A 12,370-nucleotide genomic window follows, 5' to 3' on the forward strand; every position below is an offset into this window, starting at 1 on the left:
GTCAGGCTCAGAAGTTAACCATCACCCCCCGTGGCCTTTCATTAAGAATATTTGAATCAATTTCTCCCGAACATTGTTATATTTTGTAAAAAAAATGCAATACCTTCAACATTCGTTTGGTGGCATTTCTTCAAGCTGTTTCGAAAACATTTCCCTGGTTCAAATACAAAAATCCATATAAAGGTTTGTAAGTGAAAACATTCATGTCATTATAACTTTTGTCTTTGAGTATATTAGTGAAATTGTAAGTCATGTGTGACTAGATGTGGCGGCCCCGCCCGGCGCGAGACGGACACAATGGATACATTTGTAGACTCCTCCTGGTATTTCCTGCGTTACCTTGACAACCACAACACACAGGAGCCGTTTGGTCGAGACCTGGCGCACCGCTACATGCCGGTCGATCTCTATATTGGAGGCAAGGAACATGGTGAGTAGAAGAAACCTCAAACTAACCAAACTGAAACCCAATATAACTAACTTTGTTGACATCCAGTAAGACCTGCATCATTTGTTAATAAGCATGACATTAGTTTGACTTAACCTTTCTTTTTGAATTGTTGTAAGGTTTACTTGGGTGATCTAAGATTCAAATATTTATTGGAGTTACCGTATTCGACGTAATAAGCTTCCCGCTCTAATTGGCGCCCACAGCGATATTTGCTAATATATTGGCTAGTGAACAATCCCAATTAGCACCCTTTCCAATTGATTTTAATGTATACAAGAACAATTTATTCACGTATAATACACACTCGTGTGTTATATGCACCCTTAATTATGGGGAATCTAATTCTGGAAAAATATATCTGTCGTACATAAACATTTCAGGCTGTCAGCATAAACCACGAAATTTATCTTTCAGCTCTGTTTTTTTTCACCAAAATAATATTCTAATAAGAGCCCCCTATTCCTAATTTTGAGAGCGCCCTGGGCGCTTATTACGTCGAATACGGTATATAATATAATAATTGTGTTTATTAATCTGTGTGAATATTGCATTATCTCCGTGTTCTTGCAGCTGTCCTACATCTGTACTTTGCTCGATTCTTCAACCATTTCCTACATGACCTTGACCTTGTTCCTCAGCGTGAACCCTTCATCAACCTCTTGACCCAGGGCATGGTGATGGGGCAGACCTTCAGGGTCAAGGGCACTGGTCGCTATATACAGCCAGGGGACATAGATTTCTCAGGTAATTCGCAGCTTGACATCAGGCTATGTCACTTTGATGATAACATAGTTAAGATTATAGTCAACTCAACTCGAAAGGGTGCACGGGAATCACGCACGCACGAATACGGTGTTAGCGTTGGGCGTCTCAACGTGCGTGATTCCTGTGCACCCTTTTGAGTTGAGTTGATTGGTTCAACTGTGTCATATGGCCCTGTGACGCAGGGGTAGCATTATGCTGATGGCTGTTTCAATGAATGCTCGTTCCATCCGTGACGAACAGGTCTGGTTGTTGATGAAATATAGTGATAGCTAAATAGACAGATGTTTTATTCATGCACCGATTGTCTTTAAATGTAATATCCAGTTATGTATGACTGTTTAATAATCTCATACCAACTTTGACCTGGAGTAGGTCTGATAGTTTTTCAGATATTGTAGTAAACGTCAGTACCTTAAATTACCTTCCAGACTATAGTAGTACTTCAAAACTTAATGTTGTCTTTGAAAAGCTCTTGAGAAGAACTTGAATTACAAAGTAGCGCCTAAAGATGCTCGTCGCCAGCACAACAGGTTGTCTCCACAATGTTCCTCCATCCGTCATCCATTGTGAATACATACAGCTGCTATGCGGGCGCTACAGTGACTAGGGCTGTTACGATTGTGACTAGAGCTGTAAGTATCGTCGATACTTACGATATCATTGATACTTAGGTACACATGATACTAGAATCATCAGTTTGTAAGATCATGATATGTCATAGTTAGAACAGGAGCTAATAGTGACCTCCCATAGCATAGCATAGCGCCACCTGTGGTTGTCTTTGTTAAAGATTTTGAGATAACTATAAAAAAATGTATGAAGAGAAAGAGGTTTTAGAACTGTATTTCAGTGATTACAGGCAATGCTCAGCTCTACCAGTGACATGTTTCTAATTTTAGTCAGGTTTGTTTGTTTGTCTTTTGTTAAATGCCACACTCAGCAATATTTCCGCTATATGACCGCGGTCTGTAAATAATCGAGTCTGGACCAGACAATCCATTGATTGACATTATGAGCTTCGATTAACGCAATTGGGAAAAGATGACATGCATCAACCAAGTCAGTGAGCCTGACCACCCGATCACGTTAGTCGCCTCTTACGACAAGCATAGTCGCCTTTCACGGCCGGAGAGCAGAAGGTCCGGGGTTCGATCCCCGACCTCGTCATACCAAAAGACGTTAAAAGATGGTACTTGTTGTTACCCTGTCTGGCGCTCGGCCTTAAGGGGCTAAAACAAGGACTGGACGGCTCGGAGTCAGTATACTGTGTCTGAGTGGGGTATTCATGTTAAACTGCGGCATGGTATCTCAGTGAGCTAGCACTATAAATCGGCATCAGTCCGGACTAGTACAAGCAGCCACACAAACACACACATGTACATGCACGTTGCTTTATAAGTGCAATCATCTTGGACGCAACGTTAAACCCCATTTCACCTCACCTCACCCCATGTCACTATGACACAACATGGCAGCCATATGCATCCATGACGATGGAGAAGCGTTAGGGTTTACAGGAGATGAAGTGAAATGGGGTTTAATGTTGCAGCCAAGATTATAGCTCTTACATGGCGTGTGTGGCTGCTTGTACTAGTCCTGACTAATGCCGATTTTATAGTGCTTTCCCACTGAGATAACATGCTGCAGTTTAACATGAATACCCAACTCAGACACAGTATACCAACTCCAAGCTGACCAGTCCTTGTTTTAGCCCCTTAATGCCGAGCGCAGACAGGGTAACAACAAGTACCATCTTTTAACGTCCTTTGGTATGATGCAGCCGGGGATCGAACTCTGGACCTTCCGCTCTCTGGGCGGATGCTCTACCACTAGACCACGGAGGCGGTTGGTTTACAGTGAGGTGGATGCATGACACTCCTCAGTTACTGATGTATTTCCCTGTCCTTATATCTATTCAACATTTTGGTACAGATGCTTGTGTCATTATGAGGCGAGGTGAAATGGGGTTAAACGTCGCATCCAAGATTATTGCACTTATAAAGCAAAGTGCATGCATGTGTGTGTGGCTGCTTGTACTAGTCCGGAATGATGACAATTTTTTAGTGCCAGCCCACTGAGATACCATGCTGCAGTTTAACATGAATATCCCAATCAGACATAGAATACTTGCTCCGAGCCGACCAGTCCTTGGTTTAGCCCCTTAATGCCGAGCGCAGCCAGGGTAACAACAAGTACCATCTTTTTTATGTTTTTTGGTATGATGCGTCCGGGGATCAAACCCTGGACCTTCGGCTCTCTGGGCAGACACTTTACCACTAGACCACGGAGGCGGTCGGTTTATAGTGAGGATGCATGACGCTCTCCAGTTACTGATGTATTTCCTTGCCCTCTACAGCCAGCAAGCCGGTGGAGAAGGGTTCAGGGAGCCAGGTGGTGATGGACTGGGAGAAGATGAGCAAGTCCAAGCACAACGGTGTCGACCCTCAGGTGAGATTCATTCAAGAGAAAGTTGAAACAAAAACCTTAAAAGCTTTTCTTTTATTACTTCTGAAACCAAAGCCACATTTAAAGATCTTGGAGATCTTGGGTGTAGAATTCGTCCCCAGCATCTTGTTGTAAGAGACGACTAAATGGATCAGGTGATCAGGCTCGAGGACTTGGTTCGTTGTACTTGGATAGCATGGGAGATTGCTAAAATCAGCCATTGCTTTGTCAGGTCCACAGTTAATTGTTTACAGGCTACTGTAATGTAGCTGGAATATTGTCAAGTCCAGTACCATAAGTCAAGCACCGTGGTCCACTGTCATATAGCTGAAAAATTGCTGAGTGTGGCATTAGATAACAATTTTTAAACTAACTAACATTTAAATCTCCACTTATTTAAAAAGTTATCAATCATATGTTGTCAATATTGTGGCAGTTACAGGGAGATGTTACGTGTGTAAGAGTTATCTCCCTTGAATTATCATTGATGCTGTGCATAAAATGTTCAGTGCTATAAATACTCCACGGGAAACCCCTTAAGTATTTTTTGGGTATAGGTGTTATCAGCTCAAGGCATCTTCAGTGTTGCAATTCACTGTGAAGGGTTGTGTCCCTTATTCTAGATTTTCCTTGACTATGTGGCCCTTAGTCTGTCACCATCATGTTTGGCACCTGGTAAGTGCAAGTGCAAGTGCAAGTGCAAGTGCAAGCATCTGCAACCTGTGTCACACTTGGCCTTCCTCCTCCATTAAGCCTACATTTTGTCTTGCCAGTGTTTGATGTAATTTCTTGTTCCAGGAGATGATGTTTGAGTTCTGGATCGACTCCAGCCATTATTCCACCCATCAAGTCTACATTTTGTCTTGTCAGTGTTTGATGTAATTTCTTGTTCCAGGAGATGATGTTTGAGTTCGGGATCCAATCCAGCCATTATTCCACCCATCAAGTCTACATTTTGTCTTGTCAGTGTTTGATGTAACTTCTTGTTCCAGGAGATGATGGCTGAGTTTGGGATTGACTCTACCCGTCTGTGTATTCTGTCCAACGTTGCCCCGCAGTCACACAGGAAGTGGTCTAGTGAAGGTACACTGTCATACATACCACATCTTCTCGAGGCAAGGGAGTTAACTGACTATAAAAAGTCCAGGATCAACCCTTGCCGAACTAGGCTGAAATTATGGAGTTATATTTTGGCTGGACTAGCAAGTCTATGTACAGTGCAATCAAAATCCCGTAATGATATTGACATCTGGTTAAAAAACAACATGGCAACTGCCGCTATCTGCCGAATCTGATTGGTTGGTTGGGGGGACATTGAAGGGACATAACTCTTAATAGCCACTGGTGGCGCTACGATCGAGCCCAGAATTTCGAGGCTAGTTCGGAATGAGTGTAAAAAGGACTTTTAAAGTCAGTTAACTCCCTTGCCTCAGGAAGATGAACATACCATGGAACTGCGATAACGTCATCAGGAAAATGTTTTAACTTTAACATACTTCAGTTTCATCACTGGATTGTTACTGTTAGGGAGTCATGATTTAATTCAAGTGCCTGGGGATATAAGGTGTAGTGCCTCAGATTATTGTGCAACTCAACTGCAGGAATGTCTTGCACAGAGAGGTATCAGTTTGAAGCAAACTGGCAATACTTTCATGTTGGTGACTATATTTTTTAGTGTTAACCTGTTTCATGTTGTTTTGTTTTGTCTCCAGAGTTCAAGGGCATTTTACACTGGCAGGGCCGAATGTGGGCCCTTGTGGCTGACCTGATCGAACAGAGCAAGGGAGATAACTCCCGTGAACCATCACAAGAGGACATAGACAAAGTGAACATGTTTATGTTTGAGAACAGGAATTACTTCCTGAAAGAGGTAAAGTGATGTGGACTAAGTAGCATATTTTTCCTGAAGGAACTGTGATGTAAGATACAAAGTCTTTATGTCAAAGGTGGTTATGTAATATGTAGTGAGTAGCTAGGTCAAGGCTTTAGCTCATCAATCCACTGGTTCAATTCCCAATGTGGATACAATGTGCGAAGCCCGAACATCATATTGCTAAAAATGGTGTACAACTTGACTCATATTCCAGTAATATCATGGCTGGGGACACCAGAAAATGGCTTCACACATTGTACCCACATGGTGAGTCGAACCAGAGCCTTCGGTGAGTCGAACCAGAGCCTTCGGTGAGTCGAACCAGAGCCTTCGGTGAGTCGAACCAGAGCCTTCGGTGAGACGAGTGAAAGTAATGAGAAGATAATACATGATATGAACGTGAAAAATCAACTTTATTTCCAGAGCTTTTATAGATACAGTTTGAAATAATACTTTTGCAATTTGCTTTCATTTTGTATGAAATGTCCTGCTTGTACATACAGGTACTGATGTATATGGCTGCATCACTGCATGATTTTGTGGTGTAGCCTAGTGGTTTTACGACACACTCAGCAATATTCCAGCTATATGACGGCCGTCTGTAAATAATCGAGTCTCGACCAGACAATCCAGTGATTAATATCATGAGCATCGATCCACACAATTGGGATCGATGACATGCATCAACCAAGTCAGCGAGCCTGACCACCCGATCCCGTTAGTCGCCTTTTACGACAAGCATAGTCACCTTTTTACAGCAAGCATGGGTTGCTGAAGACCTAGCCTAGTGGGTAAAGTGTTCATACATCACAATAAAGAATAAGGTTTAGTTCTCCACATGGTTTCAAAATAAACTCATTCGTGATGGTCTGCTGTGAAGCCACTCGCTCACTGCAGAGGCTTGTATAGTATCACTGATCTTGCGGGTGGATGGTTAGACGCCTCCTTCTTATCTAACCTTAACATCATCATCATGCATTGTACTCATTCTGATTTTGTGGGGAGAAGAGTTCAAATAAATCCCAGGGACCCACTGCTGGCTGTAAGGCTTCTATATTTTATTCTGTGTTTCCCATCTCCCTCCTGCCCTGAAGTTTTATTCTGACGTGAAATAATAAAAAGTTTTCGTATCGCAATGTTCCCCGCCGCTATGGAAATGTATTTCCCGATGTCATAAAAAAATACTTATACCATTGCACACTCATAAAAGCCCCAGGCCAGCTTGATCTTTCTTTAGCTACCGGTACATTTATAAAGACTTCATTTCTGAAGCAAACTGACTTAGTCTACGTCATAAATTAATGTAAAGACTGGTAACAAGTGTTCTAAACTTTAAAATGTCATAAGATAATTTACACAATAAGTGAAATTTAAAAAAAAAATATTTTGGCTTTTTTTATTTATTTTTGACCACCTACCCGCCCTCTTGCAGGTTGAAGTTGGAGATTTAAAAAAATATGAATGGCCTGAGAGGCGACTAAGTTGATCCGGTGGTCAGTGTGGTCAGTGTGACAGACTGCTTTGTGCCTTGATGTGGGCTGATGCCAGCAGTCTGCTGGTTCTCCTCGTCAAGATTTGATCATTGATACAGCTCCTCATGATATGGCTGTACTATTGTGGACTGTAGCATCAACCAACATTCACTCACTCACTCACTCACTCACTCTATTTTCAGGTCAACTTCCATATGGGGAAGACCTTTCTTCTGAATGCTGCCATATCTCGCCTGCAGGGCCTGACAAATGCTCTCAAGGTCAGTACCTCCACAGTAATAGTTTTCTGGCATTGTTTCTCTCCATATGAGGGGCGGTCGGGAAGCCTAGTGGTTAAAGCGTTCGCTCGTCACGCCGAAGACCAGGGATCAATTCCCGACATGGGTACAATGTGTGAAGCCCATTTCTGGTGTCCCCCGCCGTGATATTGCTGGAATATTGCTAAAAGCAGCGTAAAACCATACTCACTCACTCACTCAATCTCTCCATATGACGACAGGAATCTGTAGCTAGGATTATGATAATGAAGTGTTGTGCCTGTTCTAATATCCAAGCTTTCCTCTCCATACTCAAAAACACCAGGAATTAATTGTGAACATAAAGGAGTATGCACCGCACCACCATCTATTGCGTCTTGTTTCAGTTTAAATATCAGTGCAATCAGGAATTTTACCAGTACCCTCTCAGACATATTCAGTCTTTAAGAGAGGAAATTTTGAATAACTTATTCAGAACTGATAACTTTGTGATGGCAACACATCATGGATTCTTGAACACAACATAAAATGTTCCAGTATGGAGGAAAACATTTTTAACATTAATGAAAAAAAGTTTACCCGGTACCAATCAATTATATATGTTGTATGAATTTCAGTTAATCTCATTTGAGTGTTTCTTCTTTATCAAGTGCTTTATCTCATATCAAATGATAATTCTCACATCACATGCTTCATTATCAAATGCTCAATCACATATTGAATGATAATTCTCATCGCAAATGCCTCATCTCATATCAAATATCCAGGGGGACGGTCAGGTTGCCTAGTGGTCAAAGCGTTCGCTCGTCACGCCGAAGGCCCGGGTTCGATTCCTGACATGGGTACAATGTGTGAGCCCATTTCTGGTGTCCGCCGCCGTGATAATGCTGGAATATTGCTAAAAGCGGCGTCAAACCATACTCACTCACTCATTCAAATATCCAGGGCTATTTTAGAAGAGTAAATGGTCAGCCAGATTAAAACATTTTTTGGAAGTTTTATGTAAACTGAGACAAGAGACATTTGAAATTTATCTTTCATTGATTCTGTTGGGATTTATCCAACAAATTACAAGAGTTGTCACTCAGGTCAAGTGACCATTATGATTAGTGAAGTCAAGTGAGATTTAGTTTCTATGGGATGAAAACCTGATAATTATATGCATGCGTCTTTTAATCTGCCACTCTCCAGAGGTTGCAATGGGAAGGATGAAATGATATTAACTCTTAGCTTTCAACTTCCCTCAGAAAGTCCAGCCCTCCCTGATGCGTCGCAGTGCCCAGTTCGAGCGTGGTCTGTGTGACCTGGTGGTGATGATAGCACCTCTAGCACCCCACCTGGCATCCGAGATGTGGGCGGGGCTGGCCAGTCTCCCCAACAAACACAATCATCACTACTGCTGGGTAGGTTATCAGAACACTCAGACCACGATCAGCGGTATAGTAGGTGCATGGAATTCATGGCGTGGTAACTATTCACACGTTATTGCTGTGCAGATTTTCTACCTGTTCTTATAAAGCATTCCTTATTTGTAGGTCACCTGACTGAAAGTCAAGTGAGCTTATATCATGGCTGATTGTTTGTTTGTTTGTTGTTTAACACCGCACTCAGCAATATTTCAGCTACATGACAGCAGTCTGTAAATAATATAGTCTGGACCAGTCAAGTCAAGACAATCCAGTGATTGATGTCATGAGCACCGATCTGCGCAACTGAGATACAAAGACATGCATCAGCCATGTACAGCAAGCCTGACCAACCGATCCCATGAATTGCGTCATGACAAGCATGGCTTGCTGAAGACCATCTCTGACCCTGATCTTCACAGGCGTGACGGTTGTCCGTCATGTGCCATCCATTTTCCGTCATCTGTCACAAACATCTACTCCCTTGATGCCCATCATCATGTTTGTACATGTGATGCTTGTAGTGGGTCTCAACGTATATGTTTTAAAGTTTGACCTTGATTTGACCATTTCATTTCGTCCACACTGCCAGGTGAAACATCTGATGACCATCACTCACCCTATTTCTTTCAAACTATAATGAAATTTGGCATGTGTGTCGTTAGTTAGTTAGTTAGTTAAACTTAACACTTTTCTTTGTTTTTTCGTGATATTTTAAGATTTGTCACCATGGCAACCATATTGAAAAAGCTAATTATGGCCATAACACTTTGTCAGTACAAAATATGATGTTATTTGGTATTTTGTTTGTTGTGGGATTCAACACATCTGCAATAATTTTTGTTTACTCACCTACTGTTTGTGCTTTGTTTTATTTAAAATTTCAGCTCAGTTTCAAGTAATCATACATTATATTATATTATTTATTGTATCATTTGTGTTAATTTCATGTAATGATTCCACAAGTTACATCTGTGAGTTTATCCACAAGCCTGTGTCTTCTAATAAATAAATTCTGTCTGGTAACATCAGCTAAAAGTAGTGCATATATTAACATGATTTGCATTAGATCTCATGAAAATGATCTCAAAAGACAGGTTTGTAAATTGTATATGTATATGTAAATACAAAATCAGTTTTCTTCCTGGAATGATCACTTACACTGAGGGGTCAGGCTCTGTGACTTGGCTGACTGCCTGGCTTTGTTGCCCGACTGTGCCGTATGTTGCTCATCATGTCAACCACTGGTTTGGTCCACACTTGATTATTTATAGGATGCCATGGTATATGTAATATAGCTCACAGTGGTGTAAAACAACAAACAAACCATTTTCTTTTCCTGTTAATTATTGCCAGGTATCTCCATAATCTATGGACATAAGCAGTATCATTATTGATATTTAATCCTGCACATTGATATCTAATACTTGGTGTATTTCCCTTCCGTTTCTTGAAGGACAAGAGTGTGCTGGACCAGGTTTGGCCGGACGTGGACCAAGATTACCCTCTACCCCTCTTCATCAAGGTAGGTGGGGCCTTTACTAGACTGTGGTAGGTCCGGAATATCTGCACCCCCATTGAACGGGCAAGTTAGCATAGTGATAGTACTAGCATCAAGCTGAGGAACAGATTTTGGTGCTGAAGCAAAAGGAATTAAAACGTGACTGTGAATAAAAGGTATCTTGTCTCAAACAATCTTAACTGCCACACCCACTTATTTTAATGGTGGTTCCTGGGTCACTTATACAAGCAGAAGATCATTGACATCTTCCTGAGGCGAGGGAGTTAACTGACTGTAAAAGTCCAGTTTCCACCTTTGCCGAACTAGGCTGGAATATCTGGGCTCCACCAGTGTCTATTACAAATTATGTCCCTGCTGTGTCCCTCCTATTGACCAATCAAATTCCATATCTCATATCACTTGGGTTTGCTTCAAACAAAATGAAAGCACTAAGTCAAGAAGATCTGATCGATAATCAAAATCTATGAAATGGGTCTTACTTTAAGAAGTACATCAAATGACTGAGCGCCCTCATTAAAAACATAGAAAGATATCGAAAGTATCTGTTGATGCCCAGTTGGTTCATATGTTTTGCAAATCCTGCAATCGACCAAAATCTGCACGGCAGTTTACAAACCGGATATCAATTTTGTTACGAGATTTTGATTGGACTATGCATAGGCTCATTAGTCCAGCCAAAACATAACTCCATAATTCCAGCCTAGTTTGGCAAGTGTGGAAACTGGACTTTAATGGTCAATTAATACCCTTGCTTGGGGAAGATGGATCATTGATTGTAGGTTCGATCTGTCATTTGTCAGCTCCTAACTGTGCTCATGGGTTATCATGTGTGACCTGCCTCACTTAAACCAAACTTGTGAATTCTAGTTGCCAAATTCTGCCATACTGATCCTATCCCTTCCAGATCAATGGACAGGAATCCAGCCAGGTTTTTGTTGCCAGGCAACAACTAGAGGCCTTGACATTAGATGCAGCTCATGACCTTGCCCGGACGAACCCTGTATACCAGGAGTACTGTGAAGGTCGTGAGCTGGAGGACGTCCAGTATCGTATGGAGCCTGGGTATGAGGCGGTGATTGACTTCAGTGTGCCGTCCTCTGGCGAGAAGAAGGAGAAACTGAGCAGACAGGAGAAGAAAATGAAGAAAAAAGAAATGAAACTGAAAAAGAAAAAAATGCAACAACAGAATAACCCAAGTGTGATGTGAATGTCAATAAAAATTGAATGTACACAACATAGTTTGTTTTGAGTCCAATTAAGGATCAATTACTGACCCTTTGCAATTTTATCCAGACATGGTTGGTTTGTTAGTTTGTTGTTTAACGCCGCACTCAGCAATTTTCCAGCTATTTGACGGAGGTCTGTAAGTAATTGGGTCTGGACCAGACAATCCACTGATTAATATCATGAGCATTGATTAATGCAATTGGGAAAGGATGACGTGCATCAACCAAGTCAGTGATCCTGACCGCCCGATCCCGTTAGTCGCCTCTTACAACAAGCATAGTCGCCTTTCACGGCAAGCATGGGTTGCTGAAGACCTATTCTACCCCGGATCTTCACACGTCTAGACATGGTACCTGTGGGGTTGCATAATAGATGAGGAATGGATAAGGGGATACAGTAACTGCAGCTATTGTTATCCTGTTGTCTGAGGGACAAGGGCCTAGTGGTTAAAGCGTTCACTGGTCAAGCCAAAGACCTGGGTTCGATTCCTCACATGGGTACAATGTGTGCAGCCCATTTCTGGTGTCCCCCGTCGTGATATTGCTGGAATATTGCTTAATGTGGCGAAAAACCATACTCACTCACTTGGGGAGCGGATCTGTGGTCACAGACTTCTCCAGGTAACTAACTTCCAATCTAAGATCTTCTTTGAGTTTTACTTCCACATTAAGCTGACACCCCATGGTATGAGCAGTTTACTGATCAAAGCGACCTTACACCACAGTCACTCACCAGCTCTCAAAGGTCTGACCATACATGGATCTAAATGGATTGGGTGGTCAGACTCCACAATTTGTTTGATTGTCATTGTACCCAGATGGATTGGATTGTTGCTTATAATATCAATCACTGGGTTTTCTGATCCAGACTTGATTATTAGCTCACCGGGATCGAAGGACCTAGTAGAGCTAATACCATACTGTGGCGACCG

At 41.9% G+C, this 12,370-nt stretch overlaps 1 protein-coding gene across 1 annotated transcript in view; it reads left to right on the forward strand.

Moving 5' to 3' along the window:
* The window catches only part of LOC124141407 (probable leucine--tRNA ligase, mitochondrial), a 28,261-nt gene extending 16,714 nt beyond the window's left edge, over nt 1-11,547 (forward strand). The window contains exons 17-25 of the mRNA XM_048397461.1: nt 264-430; nt 1,022-1,195; nt 3,573-3,664; nt 4,654-4,744; nt 5,374-5,531; nt 7,210-7,287; nt 8,532-8,687; nt 10,147-10,215; nt 11,117-11,547. Of these exons, the coding sequence (XP_048253418.1) occupies nt 264-430; nt 1,022-1,195; nt 3,573-3,664; nt 4,654-4,744; nt 5,374-5,531; nt 7,210-7,287; nt 8,532-8,687; nt 10,147-10,215; nt 11,117-11,419 (1,288 nt within the window). The 3' untranslated portion in view covers nt 11,420-11,547. The remainder of the gene's footprint in view (nt 1-263; nt 431-1,021; nt 1,196-3,572; nt 3,665-4,653; nt 4,745-5,373; nt 5,532-7,209; nt 7,288-8,531; nt 8,688-10,146; nt 10,216-11,116) is intronic.
* Nucleotides 11,548-12,370: the final 823 nt, after the last annotated feature.

The sequence above is a fragment of the Haliotis rufescens genome, unplaced genomic scaffold, assembly GCF_023055435.1.
Source record: "Haliotis rufescens isolate VD_foot unplaced genomic scaffold, xgHalRufe1.0.p SCAF_17, whole genome shotgun sequence".
NCBI classification, from domain to species: domain Eukaryota; kingdom Metazoa; phylum Mollusca; class Gastropoda; order Lepetellida; family Haliotidae; genus Haliotis; species Haliotis rufescens.